Source organism: Sciurus vulgaris (assembly GCF_902686455.1).
Source record: "Sciurus vulgaris genome assembly, chromosome: 7".
Lineage (NCBI taxonomy): Eukaryota > Metazoa > Chordata > Mammalia > Rodentia > Sciuridae > Sciurus > Sciurus vulgaris.
Window position 1 is genome coordinate 29,848,560 of NC_136467.1, and position 26,659 is coordinate 29,875,218.

Here is a 26,659-nt window from a genome sequence, read left to right on the forward strand (position 1 = left end):
TTTACAGACTTTTGGTTACAGTGAGAGAAAAAGATATACTTAAATGTGGTGAGTGAGAATAAAAAAGTTGTAAAGATAATTTGGATGTATGTGGGGACCTCTTACAAAAATTGGAATGTGCTAAAAGTTTGACCCATACATTGTAGTGCTAGGAATTTAAGCCATGGTCACACTAGCACAGGGTGATAATACATGAACATAGGTGATAATGTTTATTTCATTCTTTGTAATGGTGACACCCCGTAAGCAAACATCTATATTATTTTAGAGAAATAAATGTAAAAGAATGGTGTAGACCTATGCGTACAGTTATGGAAAAGTGTTAAGAGTTATTTTGCATATAAAGGCAAGTAGTGAGGCCTATTTAATATGCTCTTAACTTGCAAAATTAGGGTGGACATTAAAATATTTTGGAATTTTGTCCCCAGCAACATGAGGACTGAGCTGAGCAGATCTCTTTCCAACTATAAACATACATTTTCTAAAAAGGACTGATAAAATATGTGATGATAAAAGAGAAATATCCTGTTGAACACAAAACAAAGAAAAGAAAATCCCCAAGAACCAGAGAAAAGAACATAAACCCATGTGTTATAGTCCTGAAAGAACTGTGGCAGCTAATGGGATCCTGCTGCAGAGGCCCAGAGTTCTCAGTCCCATCCCGCAGGCCTTTTAGGGTGTTCCTGACCCCCAGGATCCTCTGCTCCATAACTTACGGCTGGCTTTCCCTAGGCCCTCTCTGATTGCATATGCCACGTTGGAAAGGCCAGAGAATACTCTCCCCTCCCCTCTCTGCCCTAGTAACCCTCAGACAAATGACTTACTGGATACGGTTCATAAGTATACCAGTCCCCTCAGCCCTTGGGGGGGTTAATTCCAAAGTGTGTTTTGCACCATTTCACTGTTTCCCACTTTACTCATCTATTGAGGTCTCTGACTGAAAAACACACACTTGGCCTGTCCCCTTCATCTCCCTTTTCTTCTTTCCCTCAATCTTTCTGAAGTTCTATGTACCCACAAGAGTCTATAATGCCCGTCAGTCCTTGTTCCAGGATCTGCTTTTGGGGAACCAGTGTTAAATGGCTCTAAGACCTCAGGTGTAAGTCTAGGGTTTTTAAAAGCCAAAGCCAAGAAAATTTGTACCCAGAATCTTGCATTAGCCTGATTATAGGCTGCCCCCATGGGAAAAGAGCAATAAGTCTCTATTCATCATTCTAGGGAAGTGACCAGCCAGTTTCTCTTTCTATTATACAAGGATGGGAAAAGTTAAGAAACCAAATAAACCAACTAACTAACAAATAAGCAGACAACCATCAAACAAAACACTCACTTGAAAGTGAAAACCAAAACCTGAGCCTGCCAGCTAAATGGCAGAGGAATGCAAAGTATGGAAAATTAATGTGTGAATTGGTTTTAAAATGGCAAAATGCCTGGGACACTATTCAGAGGCAAAATATCTAAGAAATGAAAAAAGTAAATTTCTACTTACTATAAGTCAACAATAAAAAAAAATTAAAAAGGAAGTGATTCTTTAAGAAGGAATCAGCAGACAGGGGAATCAAAATACAAGTCAACTGAATAATTTGAAGGAATCCACAAAATAGGCAGGTTACAAATTATTGGAGATAAATGAGAGGATAAAAACGATAGACAAAGAACAGTGTACTGAAATAGGAATGGATAGTTTTTTAAAAAATATATACTTCTAGAAATGAGATATAGGGCAATTGAAGACAAAAACTGAAATTCGGATCAAATACATTTTAGGCATAGTTCACAAGATGAGTGAACTGGAAAAGAAATCTAAGGAAAATTTCACAATGAAGTAGAGTGAAATAAAGATACGGCGAATGTGAATGAGTGGCTAAACATGGATGATAGAAAGAGAATGCTGAAGCTCAGAAAGAGAGAAAGGGAGAAAGCGAGAAGAGGTGGAGATGTAATTTTCAAAGAAAGCATGGCCGGAATTTCACCAGATTTGATGAAACATATGAAACATAAAAGAAATATGAGATTATAAGGCAAGATAAATTAAAGGAAATCTAGATATCTCTATGAACCTGCAGGACACCGTGTAGCATTCTCAGCTCTCCTCTTGGGAGCTGCTGCAAGACAGCCGTGTGACCCAGCACAGTGTGCCCATCTCAGGCCACTCTCCCCAGGCTGCTCCCACTCAATGCTGGGCATGGTGTGTACTACAGCAACGGCTGTCCTGCTGATACCTAAATCTTCTAACACGGTCCTACTCAGGACACCCCATGAGTTCTCGGACTAGCTCCAGGCTGAGCCTTTTCCTACCCCAAATTCCTTTACTCTTTCTCCCCTTTCACAATGTCAGACCTGCAAAATGCTGTGAAGTCTCTCCCCTTCCACTCCTCCCTCTGACCCCTTTATCTTTCACAGGCAATTCTCTCAAGAAACCTCCTGTATTTCTATTTTGTCTTGGTGTGTCCTTTCTGGAAGACCTGAACCAACACAGAGAAAACCACAAAGAACAGTCACCAGAGAGTCACACCAATTAGCCTCTCAGAATTTTTATCAGTAATAATGAAGCAAATGGCAAGTGAATATTATGATCCAAGTGCTGAGAGAAAATGACTGAAATCTAGAGAATTCTATGTCCTGTTAAATTATCACTCAGGATTGAGGGTTAAATAAGGACACTTTCCAGTGAAAGTCTCTGAAAGTATTTACCACCTACAAACTCTCAGAAAATGAACATGAACCAAAAATAAAACAAAATATAGGAAACAATGTTGAGCAATGTTGGAAAACATATACACAAATTTTGATAAGCATTTAATAAAAATTTTAAAAAGATAAATAGCTCAGGGTTTAAAAACAAACTAGAGCTGAACAATGGACAATAATGACATAGAGTTAGAGGTAGACATAATCTCATTTTAAGACAATTTCAGTAAGTTCTTTATATTATTCCAAGGTGTGATAAGGATATTAAACACATATAAACCTATTTACATTTTAATTCTAGTAAGAAATGTTAAAAAGTAAGGGTATCTACTGAAATCAATCAATCAATCAATCAATCAATCAATCAATCAATCAATAGAAATGTCTAGTCTTCAAAGCAAGAAAGAAAAACTAAGACACTCAATCCATCTTGGAGAAAGCAGGGAAAAAATAGAAGTAACAAAAAAGCACAATGAATAGAAAATTAGAGTTAGAATCAAATAAACAAATCTTAATGTGTACATGAATTTAGTTTGACAGTTTAAAGTGTCTGCATTAAAAATAAAACTTATTTATATATTATTTTAAAAAGTCATGTCAAAAATCTGAACTCTCAGAACTGTTGAAAGAAAGAGGATAAAAAAGATATGTCAGGAAAATCTTAACCAGAAAGAACTGGGATAGTAGCTTTTAATATTAGAATGTTACTATTTTAAAGTTAGACGAATACCCTTTGCAGCAATGAAAGTGACAACAAGAAGTAACAACAAGAAGTCTTGAATTTATACTTCCCTACCAGGCAAACCTCAAAGCAAAAACCGACAAGTTTATAAGGAGTAATTCACAAATTCCTAATTAGAGCAGGAGATTTAACTTACACATTCAATTCATTAACCTACCATGCAAAAATCTAGTAGGGAATTACACAATTTTGACTACCCACTTAAGTTTGATCTGATGGCTATGTGTAAGCACCATTTCCAACAATTACAGAAAATAAGTTCTTTTCTTTCTCTTATGGATTTATTAAACCAAAAAATAATGACTTAACAAGCAATAAGCAAGTCTAAAGATATTAAACAGCATTCCCTGAACACAATGGGTTGTATTTGGAAATCAATAATAAAAGAAAGCAGTCTCCTTCACACCCCCCATACTTAGAAATATAAAATAACCACTTCTAAATAATTATTGAAGAGAAACAAAGTTATGGAAACTTCAAAATATTTAGAGATGAACTGCAACAAACATCCCCTACTTGATTATGATAGATTATGATAGTCAATTAAAAAGGCAGTGGGTGGGAAATTTATAGTTTGAATGGTGTAGATTAGAAGGGAAGAAATGTTAAAATGTGGTAACCAGCTTACTGTATTCAGTAAACTGGAAGATAGTAGAAGAAAGAAAATTATTGAATCAAGCACAGAAATTCATGCAGCAGAAGTAACATCAACGCATTCCCACCTCTGGGGATCTGCACTTGCTGTGCACTTAGCCTAGAACATTCTTACCCCAGGTGACTGTGTGGCTCATCCCTCAACTCCAGGTGCTTTCTCAGAAGTCATCTGTTCAGCGAGGCCTCCCAAGTGCTCATTAAAACTTTCATGCCCAGCCTTTCCTCACATTTTCCTGCTCTACTTTCTTTCTTTGCAATTATCATCAACTAATGATGGTTTTTATACATGCATTAAATTTATTGTCTGTGTTCCTCTATTATCTATTTTGCTTACTGATAAATCTACAGGTGCTTTGAACACCTAAAGTCTTCTGAACATTTGAAATACTCATTAAAAATTTAAACTTTCATTAATAAAAGAGCAGTATCTAAGTCTGTGAATGTAAGTCAAAGTTCATGTTAATTATCAATATTAAAGTTAACAATGATTATCTTTACATTTTTCTACTTGTCCAATTATTTACAATATGATTCTACCCCTTTGTAATAACAACAAAAGTCAAAAGTACCCCCCAAATGAATCACATATGTGCAGTTCCTATTGTAACTAAATTCTATTATCATTTGTAACATTTTTTCCAGAATCTGTGAAGTTGTTAAACAAATAATGTTAAAGATCTACATAAAAAGTTATTCAAGATACTTTCAAAAACATTTAGGCAAAAAATTCCATAATGCAAATATTCACAGGGCACTGTATGAAAAAAAAATTTGAGTATATTACTGGACTCAAATGTCAAGTCTGCAAAACACGTAGACAAAGGGTATGGGAGGTATTAGCAAAGCTTCTTTACCCCATGCTTAGATGCTTCTATGCATCTTGGCATTTTCTGTTTGTAGATGACTTAGAAATTCAGACAGGAGAATTTAGAAGTGTATAGAAAAGAAGAGGGAAGGGAATTAAACAATTGCCACTCACTGTAGACTTCTTGACGGGCTTACTCTTAGCTCAGTTCTCCAAGCTCAGTGTAAGCACATTAATAAGCAACCTTAATCATAAGGGTGACTGTGCACACAGACTGTTATGAGAGTGAATTTTTTTATGCTTGTAAAATGAATTCATTAATATAATTAATTGTAGAAAATTAATTGAAATCAGAAGAGCAAAATACTAATGCATTAGACAATACATTAAGACACAAAAATTGTATCTTAAGAACAGTGAGTTCTTTCTATTTAAAGGATAAAGCTTAAAATCAGGGAAAATCTTCACTAAGTTCAAGATTATGAAGTTTGCACAGTTTAAAATGTTTGGATATGGAGAAATGGAGCACTTAGCATGTTTACTCAATAGTGATATATAAATGTGTAGTGTTAAGTTGTGTTTTTCAAGGTTCACATGCATATTGAATGGATTTTATTATTCAACAACTAATCTAAACGTTGAATAAAGGGGCAATCAAGTGAAGTTTCAGGTGAAACTACCATAGTTGATTTCATTTAATGTGTCTACATAATCCTTGAGCATCTTTATCTAACAGTTCCATTTCAAACAGAATGAATTTGCCTTGGGGGACTGTTAGGTAGGGAAGAACCCCAGCGTCAAATTTCCTTCTGTGTGATCTCGTAGCAAAGATGTTTTAGCCAACTTTATATCAATGTGACCAAAATACTTGACAAGAACAACTTAGAGGAGCAAAAATTTATTTTGGCTCATGATTTCAGAGGTCTTAGTCCATGGTCAGCCAACTCCATGATTCTGGGCCCAAGTGAGGTAGAATATCATGGAAGAAGGATGTGGTGAAGGAAAACAGTTCGGGACATGGCAATTAGGAAGCTGAGAGCTCCCCTCACTAGGGACAAAATATAAACCGCAAAGACACACCACTGGTATCCTACCTCCTCCAACAACATCCCACTTGCCTACAATTTTAACCCAGTTAAGCCATATAAGTGGATTAATCCACTGATTAGGTTCCATCTCTCATAATCTAATCATTTTACCTCTGAACATTCTTTCATGGTCTCACACATAAACTTTTGGGGGACACTACATATACGAACAATAACAAAAGTATTAATCAGGCAGAATAAAAATGGAACTTCTGATTTTTATCCACTTTTTAATATGCTACAAATATTTCCATTTGACATATTGCCTTCCTCAGAGAAGCTATACATTGTGAGGCACAAATACATTTTTTTCCATATGACGTTTGCTTTGTAGTGTCTTATGTGAAATTAAAAGGATCTTTTTAATCCTGATTAGAATAAGTTATACACCATGTATGTATAATATGTCAAAATACATTCTGCTGTCATGTGTATCTAAAAAGAACAAATAAAAAAAGAATCTTTTAAAACAGAAACATCTTTTAAAAGACAATAGCCATGCTAATGTGATGTGAATAATGCTGCAGAAGAAAAGCTTAAGCAATGTAGGGGAGTCTCTGAAACCTTAAATAGGAATTCTTTCTGACTTAGACATGGAGCAATACTATCGTAGTAAATAATGATTTGCAATAGAATTCTAGTTTGCTTTCTGGAGGCAAATTATCAGGATGCTACTGACTGAATTTACATTAGATGAATACTATAGCAACTGAACTCCTCTTTGTAAGCTCCCAAGCCAGTAAAAAAGCTGGCATTAGATCATTTTTGATAACTCACTTAGGGTTCTGTTGGGAAAAATTAGAAGAGCTACCAAGAAACCAGGTGATCTAATCATAATGTTATGTATAAAACTCCTGATTTACATGAATTAGTTGTTTTCTTTCAAAGCTCATTTCTGTTATTATTGCTCCACATTATTAAAATCTTGCCATGGATAGTTTCCTAAATATTGTTAATTAAAAAGCAAAGAGATGATTTGAGGCTATGAGATGACAATGATGATATAATAACACTAGTTAATAGTTACTTTGATCTTCCCACTCTCAACCCTGTTGCACATGAATGCATATATCATGTGCATAAATGTCAAACATATATACATACAATTTATATATAAATATATTTCTGACAATAGTGCAAGGGATTTTTAAAGTCACTACAAAATGAAAGGAAACCAAGTCACAGAACAGTGACTATCTTCAGGTCATACAGGTCATAGCACCTTAGGGTATCAAAGCTAAGATAGATTTCCAGGGTCCTGCCTTTCCGCAGAATTCTTTTCCTTTATTCAAACATATTCTATGTTTTCTATAATCACTAACAACTTCGTATGTAAGAAACTGGCTGTGGAGCACCCTACCCACCCCCCATCATCCCCACTCAACAGGCAACTCCCTGTCCTTGCTTTGCTTGCTCTTAACAAGAGAAGAAAATGTATTCCTGGTATCTTAAGAAATCTAAACAAGTATTCCCACAAACCCTGTTGCTTCTGTTGTTTAGGGTCTATAGACTCTCTGTACTTTGGTTTCATATCCTTGTGGGTTAACCAGACTTTTGAGGGCTGACGGGGACTCAAACTGTCATGAATAATTCAGTGTCCCTGCAACCATTCTCTTTCAATTCTAGAATTCTGAACCAAAACATCTTTGTAAATTATATATGCCCATACTTTGGTGTAAAGAAAAATATAATGATACATTTTAAAGCAATTGATCTTTATTAGGGGCCACATATAACTATAATTGCACTAAAAACATCTCAGGATAAACATGGAACAGCAGATTAATACCACAGTTTCTTTGTACTATTCTCAAGTATAAATGGAAAATTCCTGTGATCAGGGTCCGGGCGGAAGCCACAGCCCCTCACCACTAGCAATGTATAAAGACGCTTTCAAGTCTGCAGAGCCTTCTGAAGCATGCATGCTGGCCGGGCTCCAGTGACATAGGCAGACAATGTGAAAACCAGATGTGCACATATTGGAATAATTTTCTAACTCCTCCTCCTCAACCTCCCCATTCTGGTGGAGCTTTTCCTCTTTACATCATCTCCCTAGGTGAGCTCATCCTGTGGCAAGGCTTGAAATAGTACATGTGTCAATAAATCTAGGTTCGGTTCTGACGTCCCCTCTGAACTCCAGACCTCTTACTTGTTTTTCACTAAAAGTACCTCAACCTTAATTTGTCCTGAACACAGCTCTTATCTTCTTTTCTGCATCCCTTACACCCCAAACCTGATCTTCCCTCAATTTTATGACTCACTGAATGGTACCACCTAGTGATAATGAACCCAAATTTAGAAATTATCCACCATTCTCAAGTTTATTTTGTTTAGCTCATATGCATACAATAGACGTAGCACTTACTACTGACCCTGTCTTGAATGCGTGCCTGTGTGTGCATGCACGTGTACGCATGTGCATGTATGCACGTGTGTGTGCACACAGACACACACACACACACACACACACACACACACACTTTACAGCAGTCCTGTGAGGTAAGCACTGTCAGCATCCTTCTCCACTTTACAAATGAGGAAACTGAGAAAAGGTTATGCATCCAAAGTTGCAAAGTTGGTAGGGGCAGAGCCAGAACAGGAACCCAACAGCCCAGCTCCAGAATCTGGGATTGCAAGTTCTGTGTTGCTGTCTTTTCTTCATTTTCAATCCAATCTACTCTACTGTCAAACACCCACATGTCAGGTGAACACTGTCCACCACTCCGGGGTTTTAGCCTTAATCCCAGCCTTCTTCATCTTTGATCTGGCCTGCAATAACTATCAACGGCTCACAGGGGCTTCCCTATCCATGGGCCAACAAGCCATTCTTACAGGGGTCAGATGGATCATTTAAAAGCATAAATCAGTTTAAATCTCTTCTCTGTCTGCAGAGTTTCAGTGGCTTCCCATTTACTATGATTCAAACCCTGTGAAGGTCCATGAAATCCGGCCCTGCCTGCTTCTCCCACTACTCAGCTCCTCCCAGCCTATCATCCCACTGGGCTCCAGCAGGACCGGCCTTTCTTCTTTGAAACTCAAAATTCATTCCCTTTTCCAGCTCTGCTCTTGCTCTCTCCTCTGCCAGAATCACTTTTCTCCTAGGTCTTTGACTGTCTGGTTTCATCATTCACTGGAAAGAACACTCTGCTGAGCTCTCCAGCTACAGGGTTGTATCTCTACAGTCAGCAACTTGACATCTTGTTCTGCCTTATTTTCTTCATAAGTTTAGCAAAATCTGAAACTAACTGTTAAGCCTACTAGTTTATGTGCTAATTATTAATCTTCTCTCACTGGAATGCAAACTCCATGGTGATGGGACTTTGTCTTTTCTCCTTCTATGTGTTGTGTCCCTAGACCAGTTAAGATCCCCAATATATGATTGAGTGAATGAGTATAGGCTCTGTCACTTAGAAGCAGTGACTTTACACTAATTATTCAATCAATGGGAGTCTGAGTTTGATCATAAAATGGAGACGATTATATCCATATGATGCAGATTTTCTGCAGCTCTTTGGAGATTTAAACAGAAATCAGATTTTTTTTCCTCATGATTATACAGATAAAATGCAGTATGCATGAGTAGCATGCCTATTACATATATACACATTTATGAATATAATATATCAAAATTTGAATCTGATTAATAGTTTGTCATGTGTGTAAATAATTAGCTTCACATCCATCAAAAGAAGACTATCAGTTTGTTTTAGATATGAGGAATTTCCCCAAAAGCTCATGTGTGAGACAATGCAGGAAAGTTTGGAGGTGAAATGATTGGGTTATGAGAGTTGGAACCTAATCAGTGGATTCATCAGCCAATATTGATTAACTGGGTGGTTACTATAGGCAGATAGGGTGTGGCTGCAGGAGATAGGTCACTGGAGGGAATGCCTTTGGGGTTTATATTTTATCACTGGTGAGAGAAGCTCTCCTCTCTGCTTCCTGGTTGTCATATTCTGAGCTTCTTTCCTCTGCCCTGCCCTTTTACCATGATTTTTGACTTCAGCTTGGGCCCAGAGCTATGGAGTCAGTCTTCCACAGACTGAAATTGTGAGCCAAAATAAACTTTTCCTCCTCTAATTGTTCTTTTGGTAACAGCAATGAAAAAGCTAAGACAATATCCATTCTAATTCTAAGGTCTAACACAATTACTTACCATTTTAGATTCTAGTAATTAAAGGACGAATTTTATGTACCAGTCATCTGTTATTATACTCCCATATACGTACATGTACATACGTGTACACACACACACACACACACACACAGAGTTTAGCTATTGATTTGCTGACATTTGACTGCTTTTCGCAGTCATTTTAATGGCTTAGCCATTGAAAGGCAGACACACATATGTACACAACTTGTGCAATATGAAACAGAATCATCTGATTATTACTGAGTCTGTCAGAGTAAAAATAAAATTGAGCCAGTAGGCCAAACTAAGTAAGACAACATAAAATATTGTGCCTAACTTCAATATCAGTTAAACATGTTAAGAATTCACCTAGATTTATCACTGCACCTAATTCTGATGCTATCTGTGCACTATGGGAAAAGTCAGAGAAGTCCTACAAAATTATAATTCTGGGTATTCATGATAGCCCTACAATCAATGTTCTTTAAAATTTATCTCCATATACTGATTTATCACACCATTTGTGTTGATTAAATATAGGCACCCAGAGGGGTGATATAACATCTATCAGTGGACAATGGCTCAGGACAAGGATAAAGTCTCAGACCATTTGCCATCTATAGTTTGGAACTTACCACGGCAGCACCAAAAAAATGTCCTGTAGCTTGAAAACCTAAGTGGAATTTAAAAAAAAAGTGTGTGTGTGTGTGTGTGTGTGTGTGTGTGTGTGTGTGTATGTAAGCAGGATCTTAGAACTTTTGGAAATAAATGATACTATTCCAGTTATACAGTTAGAATATAGTTGAAGTCATGCTGCTTACTCAAGACTACATGAATAACCAAAGCACAAATCAAGAGTATCAGGATTATAAATTATTATTTTTGTAAAATGAGCTTTGAAAATTCATTTATGCATTCCTTAAGCTAACTTTTTGCATTTCTGTTAAGAAGAAATCGAATAAATATTTGTTTTAACATCCAGAATAAACAACTCATACCCCTTTTCATCAGAACTCGAGGAAGAATTTTATAATTTTATATAACTGCTATTTTCTACTTCTCTGTTCCCAGTTGTAATAACTCTTTGCTATTACTCTATAAAGCACTAAAGTTAAAAAGTCTTCTTAGTTAAAGTTTATAGAGTAACACATAAACATTTACTTAGTCCTTTGGATGAATATTAAGTCAATTTCCCTTAACTTTTGTTAACTGTAAGATATATATTATCAATTGAACATGGTAACATTTCATATATCTTACTTCATATCTATATTTTCAATTTAATATATTTCATCATTTAGTGATATATTTGAAATTTATAAATATTGATTCTTATGGATATGCCAGTTTTCTAATTTCCATTTTGAAAAGAAACCAATAGGTCGCATATTTTATGAAAACTAGAAATACACATCTATTTATAAAGAAAATTCATCCTAAAATTTCTATCAAGTGCATTTTAAACTTTAATATTTCTCTTTACACATATATTTTTGTTTTTTGTAAATTGCTCATTAATAATTAATGATTGAACTCCCAGGTGAAGGACTTAGCATGAATTGTACTTATTAGTTATAATTCAAGTTTACCTGTGCTCCTGAGTTAACTTAGTACTGGGAAAACCACATGAAGTACTACGAAAACACAAAGACCCTAGAAAAGACAGTGAACTGGCAGAATCTATACATAAGTACAAAATACCAAAGACGGGGCTTTATGTAACTAAATCAGAATTTGACTATAGACTAACTAAGTTTACTCCACAGCTTATTTTGTTTGCAATCTATAAATTCTATAGAACATGGCTAGAGTACTAAAAATTATTTTATATGTTTATAATGTGTAGGAATTATGATTCAGAAACATTAAATTGACTTATATGAAACTAAGTTATCAAATAATTTGGATAATGAAGAAAGTTACTAAGAGATCATTTCAGCTAATTTATATCAGTTACTACATAAAACAACTATAACTTTCATGTACAAAGTCATAAATCCAAAAATCAAGACCCAAGTAACACATTTTGATAGCTATTCTTAATCAGGTACAGATGAAAGGCAGAGTCTGTAATGAATATTTCTTTACCCAAGAGCTCTCTAGCATATCAGCAGTCTCAAAAATGATGTTTGTCAAAGTACTACTGGTAGATAATAATTATGAGATAGGGTAACTGCTTCACTGGAATTGCAATTTCTTTCTTTTAAAATTATTTAATAATGTTATAACAGACACAGTGAAATACAAAAAATGAATTCATATTTCTTATTATTTACTTAGTTCATGAATTTGATGGATATAACTTCCACTTTTAAATTTATTTCAGACAGAAAAGTCAAAAAATGAAATAAAATTTGAAAATTTCTTCTGGTGTATAATGGGAACTTTTAATGTCATATATGTTTTCCTTAATACTTTCTTCTTGTACTTTCTTTCTTTATCCTATAATAAAACAGTGAAAGGAAAGGGAAATAGGTGCATATTTATTAAGTGTTAACTCTTCCCTTGAGCACCTTATTTTCATTCAACATAAAATCAGGTTAAAACAACTGGGATTGTTAGTGTTGCTGGTAACTTCACAGAAGCAAATGTAAATTCTATCTGAAAAAACCCTACATTTCATTCAACCTCATTTCATCTATCCATCTATTTATCTATCTACCTACCTACCTACCCCCCCACACACACACTCACACACACATACACACATATACAATGGTCAGTGCTCCATCAAAAATAACCAGGATAAAAGTCAAGACAATTTGACCCAACCAGCAGACATAGATACAGACACTGAAGAAATCCAACTAAAACAAACTTTAAAATCAAAGAGGGTGAAAGACCTCTACAATGAGAACTATACAACACTAAAGAAAGAAATTAAAGAACACCTTAGAAGATGAAAAGATCTTCCATGTTCTTGGATAGGAAGAATTAATATTGTCAAAATGGCCATACTACCTAAAGTGCTATACAAATTCAATGCAATTCCAATTAAAATCCCAATGATGTACCTTACAGAAATAGAGCAAGCAATTATGAAATTCATCTGGAAGAATAAGAAACCCAGAATAGCTAAAGCAATACTTAGTAGGAAGAGTGAAACAGGGGGTATTGCAATACCAGATCTTCAACTCTACTACAAAGCAATAGTAACAAAAACGGCATGGTATTGGTACCAAAATAGAAAGGTAGATCAATGGTATAGAATAGAGGACACGGACACAAACCCAAATAAATACAATTTTCTCATACTAGACAAAGGGGCCAAAAATATGCAATGGAGAAAAGATAGCCTCTTCAACAAATGGTGCTGGGAGAATTGGAAATCCATATGCAACAGAATGAAACTAAACCCATATCTCTCACCATGCACGAAACTAAACTCAAAATGGATTAAGGACCTCGGAATCAGACCAGAGACCCTGCAGATTATAGAAGAAAAAGTAGGTCCAAATCTTCACCTTGTTGGTCTAGGATCAGACTTCCTTAACAGGACTCCCATAGCACAAGAAATAAAAGCTAGAATCAACCACTGGGATAGATTCAAACTAAAAAGCTTTCTCTCAGCAAAGGAAACTATCAGCAATGCGAAGAAAGAGCCTACAGAATGGGAGAATATCTTTGCCAATCATACTTCAGATAGAGCACTAATTTCCAGAATCTATAAAGAACTCAAAAAACTTTACTCCAAGAATTCAGATAATCCAGTCGACAAATGGGCTAAGGAAATGAATAGACACTTCACAGAAGAAGATCTACAAGCAATCAACAAACATATGGAAAAATGTTCAACATCTCTAGTAATAAGAGAAATGCAAATCAAAACCACCCTAAGATTCCATCTCACCCCAATTAGAATGGCGATTATCAAGAATACGAGCAACAACAGGTGTTGGCGAGGATGTGGGGAGAAAGGTACACTCATACATTGCTGGTGGGGCTGCAAATTAGTGCAGCCACTCTGGAAAGCAGTGTGGAGATTCCTTAGAAAACTTGGAATGGACCTGCCATTTGACCCAGCTATCCCACTCCTTGGCCTATACCCAAAGGACTTAAAATCAGCATACTACAGAGACACAGCCACATCAATGTTCATAGCTGCTCAATTCACAATAGCCAGACTGTGGAACCAACCTAGATGCCCTTCAATTGATGAGTGGATAAAGAAACTGTGGTATATATATACAATGGAATATTACTCAGCCATAAAGAATGATAAAATTATGGCATTTGCAGGCAAATGGATGAAATTGGAGAATATCATGCTAAGTGAGATAAGCCAATCTCAAAAAGCCAAAGGACGAATGATATCGCTAATAAGTGGAAGATGACACATAATGGGGGGGAGGGAAGGGTTAGTGTTAGGGTTAGAGTTAGGGTTAGGGATGGGGGCAAGTATGGAGGAAGGAAGTACTGTATAGAGGGTAAAGAGGGGTGGGAGGGGTGGGGGGAAGGGAAAAAATAACAGAATGAATCAAACAACATTACTCTATGTAAATTTATGATTACACAAATGGTATGCCTTTATGCCATGTACAAACAGAGAAACAACATGTATCCCATTTGTTTACAATTAAAAAAAAATCATATAGAGAATATGTTCCACAATATAATAGACAAGATTGAAAATTTTGACAGAGACTCAGAAACTACAAAGACAAAAGGCTTAGAAAATCTTGAACTGAATTAAGAAATCATTTAATGGATAAAGTAACCTATAGTTGAAGAAAGAATTAGGAAAATGAAATAGTGGTTGAAAGAAAGTATCCAAAATGAAGAACAAAGAGATCATAGGCAAACAATGGAGGTAGGTAGATTCAAAACTTGAACATTCACATGATTGGAGTCCCATAAGAAAGGTAAGAGAGATCCAGGTGCAGTGGCACACCTCAGCTATTTGGGCGACAGAAGCAGGAGGATCACAATTTTGAGATCAGCCTGGGTAACTTAGCAAGACCCTATCTCAAAATACAAAATAAGAAAGGTGGACTAAGAATATAGTTCAGTTGTAGAGTGTAGCACAGCACACATGAGGCTGTGGCTTCAGTCCACAATACAAGAAGAAGGAGGAGGAGGAGGAGGAGGAGAAGGGGAAGGGGGATGGGGGCAGGGGAGGGGGAAGGAGAAGGGGAGGGGGAGGGGAAGAAAGCAAGAGAAAATGGAACAGAAGTGATAATAAAAGAGACAACTAATAGGAATTTTACAAAATTGTTAAAAGATATCAAGGTACAATTTAAGAAACCATAAAGATTTCAAATTGGGATAAATGCAAAGAACATATCTGATTCAATCATGGCAAACCTATAAGAAGTAAAAAATGAAAACAAATATTACAAGCAGTCAGAGGAAAATTCAGATTACTTTAAAAGAATTATTAGCTGATTTGCCCTCAGAAACAATGAAAGTAATAAAACAATGTAAAAATATCTTAAATTTTATATGTGTATGTAGAGCAGGGGGAGGATTACCAACCTAGAATTTTAGTCCCAGGAAAGGTACACTTCAGATATCAAGATTACATAAAGTCATTTCAGACAAAGACAAGAAACTCAACTCACGTTAAATCATTACTAAGGAAAATTCTATATAGGATCTCAGAGATAGAGGAAGGAATGAAAATATATATGATTGTATAAAATCATAATAAAATTATTATTGAAAGACTAAATTATATAAAATTAAATTCCTAATAGACATATAATTCAGGATGGGTACAAAGGTAGTTAAGGCATTCCAAGTTCTCATACTTCCCACAAAGGGATAAAAGTCCTACTTTGATTAAGTTATAGATGCATCCTGTGCTTCAAAACTAATTAGTAAAGTGCTATAAATGAATGTAAAAATAACAAGTTAATGGGAAGAGGACAATCAATGACAAAAACTCTTAATCCCAAGGAAGTAAAGCAAGGAGAGAAAAAAGGTGGAGCAAGAAAGACAAATAGTATAGAGTAAGTAAGCATGTCTGAACTCAAGTGAATGGAACCACTAATTACATTAAACATAAAAGTTCTAACTACTCCACTAAAACAATAGACTGAATGATAAAACAAAATGTACTTATCTCCTTGTACAGAGACACATCTAAAACAGAAACATAGAAAATAAAAAAAGTAAAAGAATGGAAGGATAAGCCATGTAAACACATGGAAAATTTTTTAAATAGATTTTTACTATGAAAGTAGAAGTGAATGCAAAATAATTGAAGGAATGTTTTATCATGATAAAATTTCTATTCACTAGGAAGTTACAACAATTCTAAATTTATATTGGCAAGGAATGTGTAAAATGGCCACAAATTCAGCTAGAATATATTGTCGGGAGAATTTAACAAAGATTTTAATTATTAGATGGGTATACTATGGTCATGAATTGAAAAGTCAGGAAAGACATATGTCTTCCCTGATTGTTCTATATCCCAACAGTGTTCTGGTTTTTCAAGGGAGAATCTTAAGTTAATTCTCAAATGTATGTGGAAATATAGAGAACAGAGAAGGACCAAAACAATCCTGAAGAATAAAATGGGAAATTTTAGCAGTGGAAGAAAATATTTGTAACACATATAATAATCAAAGTTGCTAAAAGTAATTTAAAAAATTCCTGTAAACTAATATACAAAATGATATCATCTGATACCTGGGAACAAAGATATTTACATGACTAATAAGAATGTAAAAAGGTACTTAAACTTAGTTCATTAATAATCAGGAAAAGCCTCCACAACGCACCAGTCAGAAATGCTAATGCATAGGATTGTGAAGAAGTAGAGCAACTAAAAATATACTCTTGCTGAGAGTATAAATTTCTTTAACCACTTTAAGAAATTTTGAATATTCTACTAACATTGAACATAAACATTCCCTGTGGCCCAGTGACTTTATTCCTAGGTCTATGCTCAACAGAAATATATGGACACAGGTACCAAAAGACAGTACACAAATACTTGTGCCAGCAGTATTTATTATTAAAAACTGAACAGAATTATAATGTTTTCCACAACAGAACGGACAAATAAGTGTTGTATATTCAGATAATTAAACATCATGAAGCAATGAAAATGAAAAAAATACAATTATATGCAACAACCGAGTCATGAAATAATGTTGAATGAAAGAATGGAGGAAATATGATGGAATTTCTGAGACGTTGCTGATGTAAATAAAACAACCTATTTCTTGGCTTGATTCAGTTGCACAGAGTTTCACTTACAAGTGACTCACACTGTGAGTTTATATGTTCAGTTGAATTTCCAGTTACATGTGCAATTATTTAGTACAGAAGATAAAAACTTAAAAAGAAAAAAAGGTGTCTTAGTCTGTGTTCTAATTTTACAAAAAAAGTATACCTGAGACTCAGTAATTTATAAAGAAATGAAATGTTTTTGTACAGTTCTGGAGACTGGGCAGTCCCAAACCATCAGTTCCAGTATCCAGAGGGATGCTTCACAGCATGGCAGAAGGTGGAAGGGAGAGAGCAAGCCAACATCGGAGCACTGGGTGAGAGCAGGTCCCCTTCATAACAACCCACTCTCAGGATGACTAACCCACCCCACATGGTAATGACACTAATCTATTATGAGAGTTCTGCTCACCATGAACCAAACACCTCCCCCAGACTCCACCTTCCAGCATGACTACATTGGGAATCAAGCTTCCAGCATAGGAATTCTGTGGGACAAACCTGTGGCAAAACTGTATGTTTTTTAAATGTTTAGCACAGTCATCAACAGTATATGCAAAATAATTATAATGCCATGAAATATTTTTTAAAAATCGTAAGCCAATAGTACCAACTGATACACTCACATGCTTACTCTCTTCCATACTCCATTCTAAGCACTTTCAAAATAAAATGCATTCCATCTCCTCAACAATCTTATGAGCCAATACTATAAACACCTTCATCTCATAAATAAGAAGAGTGAGGTCTGGAGAGATCAAGTAACTTGCATGTAGTCACAGAGCTAGACAGCAAACCAAGTGGAATGATGCCAAGTTGTGCACTGCTTACTGTAATGCTGTTCTGCATCTCAGGGCAGAACTTCTGAAGTTCAGAGTGTCAGATTCGTCCCTCGTGAATACATTTAAAACAAAGTAATGTTGTTCCTTTATATATCTGAACCTCCTGTATATAAATATATATGCTTTAACAGTTTTGAAGCAGATGTCGTTATGCTTTGTAGAAATATATTTTTTTAAATGTTTTCTATCTCATGATTAGAATAATTAAAGATGGATTTTAAATGTATAAAAACAGTTGCAAATTGTCACCAAAAAGCTGAGATTGAACCCCAACTCTGTAATTTTTCTGTGCCTCAATTTCCTTCCGTCTAAAATGGACATAACTCACCCTACTTGACAGCAATGATATGAGAACTAAGTGACATAGCAGTTGTGTTGTGAATGGAGAAGTATCTAATTTCATAGAAAAGCCAGAAATGACAGAACTTAAAGGTACTTTACTTTAAATTTACATTTTAGAGTGTTGAATGTCAAACGTCTTAAATAACTTGCCACAAGTCACATTCTTAGCATCTGGAACTTGAACACAGGACTTTAGGTTACATGTTCAATGCTCCTTGAAAAAAATGTTTAGTCCTCGTTTCTGCTTTTCCTTGTCTCCTTCTACATAAAAGAAACAATCTGAATTTTTAAAAGTTATATATGCAACCATTTAATTCAATAAATGTATTCATTTGGCGTTAAAGATTTACATTAGAGGAGACAATATATCTTGGTACACTGTTCTCCAACTCACTGTTTTGTTTGTTTTGACCTGAATATTACATATAAAACTTTTATACTCATTTTATCTTTAAAGTTTGAGGAGGGTCTTGCCCTCAATCTCCTGCTCATGCACTCATGCATGGACACTTGGGGGCTATGTATTCAGTGAAAGAAAAAGCAGTGCTTATCAAGTATTTTGTTTATAAGCCATTGAAATATTTTTTTTCTTATAATGACATTTTAGTAATTAAAACAGATCTATACAGAAATATTAGAATGTTAATTGTGGCTATCAAAAGTTGCTATCACACACATTCCTGTTTGATGTTTAACCCTTTTGCTTTATTTTAACTTGAAAGATTATTCTTGACTCCAGTGCAATAATAAAGGTCTAGAGAAACAGGAAATAAAAATTACTATGTATTTTAAATGACTAATGCATTTTCCAAATCATACTAAAAACTAAATGGAAATTGGGTTTTCATTTTATTGAAAAGCAAGAACACTAGTCTTAAGGATATGGAATTACACTATATTTCTATCACATAGAAAACAACTTTTTCTTTTTAGATTTAATGACCTTTTTCTAAATTGAGGCATTATTTAGACCTCCATATTACTGTGGCATCTCCTTTCACAAGAATGCTTTCTACACTTTTGTGAATGACTGAGTCCTTTCATCTGGCTGAACACAGCTGGCAAGTGGCATAATGAGAAAGGGAAATGAAGGCCTTTTTTTTTTTAACTCCTGGAAAACCCAGAAATATATAAATCATATTCAAACTAGAGCAGTATTAGTTGCTCGGGTAACTACACAACCTGTACATCTTAAAGTAAATAGTGTTTTCTGTTTTGTGAAGAACCGATATTATAGTATAATTCTATTTAAGAAGTCTCTATGGTATGTGGCTTCTCTAAACACTATTTGGGAAGAATATGTTTTGCATGTTTAATTAATTTGAAAAATTTTAGATACCGATCAAGTCTAAAAAAGAAAATTTAGTGGTAATGTCCAAACCAGTAAAATGTATGTATTCTGTTTATGAAGAAAGATCTTAAACAGTCGGGCAAGCAATAGGCCAAGAAGTTTTTGTAGACATCTGTTCAGGCCGGGAGGAACTTTGAGTTTGACCAAGTTCCTCATTTCATACTTGAGGAAAGTGGTGCCAGAGGACAGACCAGCCCAGTCACTCATGAAGGAGCAATGGGCTCTCCGTCTTCTCATGTGCAGGACTCCTGCTTCCAGAACATTCTTTCTCCCTAACAATATCAAAGGCACATGCGAGCAATTCAAATTCTTCAAGGAAGAAGCTAACGAAGGAATCTAAATGCAAAATAGGTCTCTCCCTTTAATCCTCTTTTATCTTAACTTAAAATATGACACAATAACAAATTATGATAAATTATTTCCACTGTAAATGCAATAAATCTATTATGGGAAAAGTTGAACAATTCTGAAGTCTATGTATGTAAAGCTTAAATCTTGCTCCTATCCTGTACTCCAAAGGTATTCACTGTTATATTTTAATTTGAATTTCCAGAAATTTTCTATAGTGTATATGAATGTGCATATATATTTATGTAAATGTTAAGGTAGAATTTTTTCCACTTAGTGTTTCTGAAAAGTCATTCTAGATTGTTTGCATGTATATTTACCACATTAAAAAATAGCTATATGACATTCTATTGCCTTGATTTAAAATAATGTGTTCAGAAATTCACCTGTTGTTAACATCACATAGTTTCTGATATCTAATATTATAAAAAATACAAAAATAGATAATTACATGTGTTTGTGACTAAGATTTGCAAGGGTCAAAATGGTAGATTCCCCATATCTACACTGGGCATATGGAAACACACTGCTCACAGCAGTTTGGGGACCAGATAGACCCCCATGTCATACCAGGAGAAAAGAAGAAGGTTCTTAGAGTTCAAGACTCTTAAATAATCTTCAGTATATTCAAGTTATGTATAAAATCCATTTTTGAACAGAAGCCTTTTTTTGTGTATATCTGAAGCAGGTAATGATGATTTTCATCTTGTAGAAAGGATTTTTATATGTTTCTTATTTATATATTAATTATGACAAGAGAACACAAAAGATATTAATCAGCAAAAATCTGAGCATGAATTTAAATTTAAAAACTTTAGGCTAATTCACAAATCACTAGAAAGGAAAAATTAAAATACTTGAAATTTTACACAAGAAAATCCATCAAAACCTCGTTATCATTATTTTTTTCATCTGTCCGTTACAGATGAGGGAGGAGGAAGAGGAGAAGAAAAAAGAGGAGGAAGAGAAGGAGAAGGAGGAGGAGGAAGAGGGAGGGAGGCAAAGAGGAAGTGAGGGAGGAAGGAAGAAAGGAAAGGAGGGAAAGAGGGAGGGAAGGCAGGAAGGCAGAAGGAACTTTAAATGAACTTCACATGGCACATTGACTTCGGCTATTATTTTCGTACTTCTAGACTCTGCAAATCAGTGTAGACAGTATTCATGATAGGACTTATATTTTTTAAAATATTGAGGTACTTACATAATAAAAACGAGGTGCATATTGCTGAATAGATGTTTTGGTGTCTTGTGTCACATCGTTAGGTTTATCTGAAATAATAAAACCTGCTTCCTATTGGCCAGGTTGAGTAGTTAACCCGCACTCAGAGGAGACGTCAGACAGAAGGCCACATAGAATTTACCAGAGTCTGGATTAGAGTAACCTAACTACATCAGGTCCACCACTAGATGAGGCAGCAACCCTGTCACCATGGGGGCAAGGTCTCAGAGTTGATACTCAATGGACAACCAACTCACCAATTTTTTTCTTTTCCCCTGGCAAAACTTTAGCTTTCTTTAACATCCTATTTTTTGGGGCTGGGGATTGAACTCAGGGGCACTCAACCATTAAGTTATATCCCCAGCCCTATTTTGTATTTTATTTAGAGACAGGGTCTCACTGAGTTGCTTAGTGCCTCACTTTTTGCTGAGGCTGGCTTTGAATTCGTGATCCTTCTGCCTCAGCCTCCGAGCTGCTGGGATTAGAGACGAGCATCACCATACCCGGTTAACATCCTATTTTTTAAGAACACCATTACAAATATGAATTCGAAATAGTAACAATGTCTTCAACTGATCATAATAAAGATTGTCACTTAGTTATTAACACATTTCCAGTTATTCTCTAAAGAAGTTAGAATTAGAGTTGACGAGATAATAACTGAAGTAATATAGAAAATCTAGGACATGATTGACATTTAGGACAAAGATGTTTGTCTCATAACACTGAAGCCCCCAACTGCAGTGAACACGAAGTACATCTATGGGTCCTAAGAAGGGCTACCACCATGGAAAAGCCTCAACCTCACAGGAGAGAAATAGGGCAGGGAGGTCACCGTCCCAGGGTAGTCACGTCCTGCTGGGGAGAAATTCTTCAAACCCATGGCCTTGTTTTGTTTTTTTCTTTGGCAGTGGGACCATCTTAGAGACAAATTATGTAAATTTAGATAACTGAGTTATGGCAAACTATAAAAAGAAGTGGTATAAATAAGGAATGGAAAGATAAAAGTATAAAAACAAATGCAGGATCAAGGATTCAATATTAATCTTCTCAGAATTTGGGAAGACAGAGGCATCCAACAGGCCTGTTTTAGACAATCTCTGGAAGTTTTGAACCACCACTAGACACTTCCAGACACCACATTGCACCAGTGTTCAAGCCTATCTCTGCTGTGAACCTTCCTCACTTACTTCAGATGCCTGCTGGAATCCCAGCTGCATAGTCTTCACTTATTTGTGAATGTGTTTTTGAAGCGGGGACTCATTGCTTGCCTATCTTTATGTTCACGTCACCTCTGCAGACATGGCTCTTGACATGCTGAAAGCACGTAGCAGTGTTTTATGAATTAAAGTTTGACATTTAGATTTGCACAAAATGGAGTAAAGAGAAACTTCAGGTTCAGAATAAGGATACTACAAAAAGTTTGACCTGAAAGGATTTTAGAAATAACCCAATATAACCAATTTCTTTTACAGGCAAGAAAACTAAAGCAAGGAATAAGTGGGTAGCTTAGATTGCCCGCTAGTTGGAGACTGAATGAGGATATTCATCTTTATCGTCTGTCTCTGTCCATGTCCCTGTCTGTTCACTTCCTGGGATCACTAAATGCAAATTAAATCATTTAGATACCCAAATCATTGGGGGGGGAGTAGAAAAGTATAAATGCCTTGATTATACACTAGAACTGAGACATATTTCCCTTTCTCTGTTCAAGTTTCTAACAATGCCTGACACATAATAAGAATTTATTCAATTTGGTTTTCTGCATCCCTTTTTCCTTTCTTTTCCTCAAATCTGCATATTAACCACATTAAAGACTGCTACAGTACCAAGTAGGCACCCTCTCATGAGTCACAGCCAGGATGTTGACAGAGACACTGAGGATGCTTATAGAAGCCAAAGGTACTGACCCCAAGGTGCCCTTTGTGTGGATGATGAGACAAGGTCCCTGAGTGTGTTCTTAAGGGAAGTGGGGATGCCACCATGGGGAGGTATTAATAGGGATGGTCTCACCTCTGTGTGAGGGACCAGGTAATCTTCCAAATGCCAAATTCTTTCTACCTTAGCCAGATGTGCCTGCCAGAGGAGACTCCCACTTGTCCATAGACTTCTTGGGGGGCACATGAGCTGAATCCTTAAGATGGTAATTTTTATTGTTGGACAAAATTTTCTGTGCCTAGAAGGTTCTTTATAAATTATATCACTTGGTACTGTGAGATGAACCACTTAGAATACCTGTTAGCTTCTATACTTAGTTGTTCCCAAGTCTATTCTGATCCTTAAATTTGACACTTGTCTTTAATATTACCAACTCCTTTTAGTCATGCTTGGGATTAGTTTACCGCTTAATAAATTCCTTCCAACACTTCGTTCTGTGAGTCAACAAGCCCTGTGATTCGAGCCTAGCTAACAACAAATTAGACTTTGGAAGAACAGCTACTAGGCAGAGGTGTTTTCCAGGTTGTACCTTTTGAGGAAAACCTGGTCATTTTACTTTTGCATTTCAGATATCCTTTTGGCTGAAAATAGCACTAGTCAATGTTTGGAATGCCCTCCTGTTTATCGTTGACAGTTGATTTCCAGATGATATTTTAGTCTGGACTAACACTGAAAACATTTTCCAAAGATAGTTAAAAAGGCCATGTTTGAAACTTATTTAAATAACTTGCCATGTATGCTGGGTAGTAAATTTTCAGCAAACATTTTAACTAGGTTTATGTCAAGCACCAAGGGTAGCTTTGAGCTGAACACTGGGTTGGGCATTAAAAGATGTATTGGTATAATTATTTTCCTTAAGCTCAGGTTTCCTAACACATTTTGGATTTTTTCACCTTTTCCTAAGTAACGATTTGAAAAAGAGTTTCTCCAAGCTAATTTGCTGAAATAGTCACCACTGATTTTGTCACATGTCATTCAACTGAGTTAGTACACTCTGAAATCAGACAGCTTAGTGCCAGGTAAAAATTCTTATAAATAAGATACCAATTTTGGAGTTGCAACTAGTTAACTTTGGGTTTCTACTTGAGCCACAAAGCGACTTCATTTTATTAGAGAAAATGTCAATCAAGATGTAACTAGTGACACCCGTCTTTGTTTCACCAGCCAGAAATAAAAGATAAAGCAGAGGAAATGGAGGAGCTGCAGTTAGGCATTTGCAACACACAAAGTCCTTGTTTTCCCACTAGGCGCTGCAGAAAGGCAATTGTCCATTCACAGCACATCCTCTGCATTTCAGAGCTAATATTTTTGCAGTCCTTAACTTGGTACATTACAGTTTTATGCTGTTAATTTTGTTAACCCCTTGAAATGCACTTTGTGTTCGACGCCTTGCTTAACAGTACTGCTAACATGACCCAGTTTTACTCATTTCTGGTTCTCAATGTTGAGAATAGAAACTTTAAGAAAATCATGTAAGAACATTTGGAACAAGGTAATGGTTTCAAATGATCCTGTCTTATTTGCTAGTGCCTAACTTTGAGAGGGATAATAAGGAAATCCATGTTAACACTCTATTGCCTGAATTACTTTTACAAAAATTGACTCTGTGGATAGGATTGATTTTTAGCAGGGGTCCCCTCCAACACAGTATAATGTACCATTGGAAACAACACAAGCCCTTGTTTAGTTGCTTTCCTCCAACATTGAACATGTTTACTGTACATGAATGCATATACATGCATATACGTGCGTATATTTGTTTACCTCCTGGTGCAAAGAGCTTTACTCTATCATTGCAATGGTCGCTTTGGCCAGAGCACATGAAGAACGGAATTTTTAGTCGATTAATTAGTCCCTAGGCTCCGTCACTTAAGTCCCTAATTAAATATCTGACTCTGCTTTCAACTGTTGTAGGAAAAGATAATTAGCAAAATTTGCAGTGATGATAAAGTTTTATTTTCCTTTATAAATAGTAAGATGTAAAATCACTAGCCATATAACTCAGTGCCTACTGCAGTCTCCTGTTGACTTCTAAATTCAAAACATTCTTTACAAAATGCAACAAGGCGATAAAGTGAATTTTCCCTCAAGAATTCATTTTTCAGACACCTTCTATCGATTTTTCTACCTCCAATTTTGCTGCCAGCTGCTTCCTCTTTTCCTGTTAATTTCTTCATCTTGAAATCTGCTATCAACCAGCATGACAAACTCAAGAAAAAACTGATTTTCTTTCCTGTTTCTATAACGGCTCACCAAATGCTTTCCCAACATTTTCCTACCCTGTCCCACTGAAAATTGAAAAAAAAAATCCAACTCTAAGATTTATGTTGAAGAAGAAATATTGCATTCATTAAAAAAGAAAAAAAGAAAAGCTCTTCTCAGTTGGGGCTCAAAGTGCAGTGGAAATGCCAGAGTCTCATTACACTGATTGGAATGAAACCTTCTTGCCCTCAAACGGTTAATTCAGGGTAGGTGATAATGTTTAGTCAGTTCGCCTAGAAAAAGGAAGGAAATTCAAAAGCTGGTTGCTGTAGGAACAATCACAGACAAATATATTTTTATATATGTACAGGTTCATTTTAAATAAAAATCCTGCCATCTCTCTGTGCCTCTGTTCTCTCAGGAAAAATGAGCTTGCGCTTAAATTTGTTGTACATACCTCAACCATTAAACAAGACATTTAACCATAGTGGCAGTTCTGTGACCTTTGAATGCCGTGAAATCTCTGAGCGGTGCCGCTTGTTCATGAAGACTTGTGCTGCAGAATCCAGCAACTTCATCCAGGATTAGGAATATAATTAAGTGAAAAAAAAAAAAAAAAAGAAAAAGAAAAGAAACACAAAAGCACACAGAGAGATCGGGAGAGAAGGAAGGTAGAAAGAGAGACTCTCTGGGTGAGGACACCACTTTTCTCCCAGACAAGTGCTGCAGTGCCCAGACCGACCGACTGGCCTGGTGAGCAGGCAGCCGGCCTGTGAGGCTGGGAGGTGCTGTCAGTTGCCACAGGCAAGGAAAAGCAGAGACCAATCGGCTTCGAGGCTGGCAGCTTACTGGAGTGGAGCCTTTTCTGTTTATGTTTCCTCATTTCAAGAGTGACGTCAAAGGGTTTAGTTTTTCCTCTGCATGTGCTATTAATTTTAAAGTACTGTACTATGGGAAGAATGTGTGTGTGCCTGTGATCAGCCAGGGTGCCCTGCTCTCGGGAGAACCCGAGGAACATTTTATATAATCAGGAAGAAATTTTAAAACTTTAAAAATACCTTGTGGTTAGGTGTATAAAAAAAAAAAAAATGAAACAAAGAACCCTGAGCTAAATAAAATAGCAAGA

At 35.8% G+C, this 26,659-nt stretch overlaps 1 protein-coding gene across 1 annotated transcript in view; it reads right to left on the bottom strand.

The window, feature by feature from the left end:
• PDE7B (phosphodiesterase 7B) overlaps positions 1–26,301 on the bottom strand; it is a 301,759-nt gene extending 275,458 nt beyond the window's left edge. Inside the window, exon 1 of the mRNA XM_079146232.1 lies at positions 25,991–26,301. Coding sequence (XP_079002358.1) covers positions 25,991–26,011 — 21 coding nt within the window. The 5' untranslated portion in view covers positions 26,012–26,301. The remainder of the gene's footprint in view (positions 1–25,990) is intronic.
• Positions 26,302–26,659: the final 358 nt, after the last annotated feature.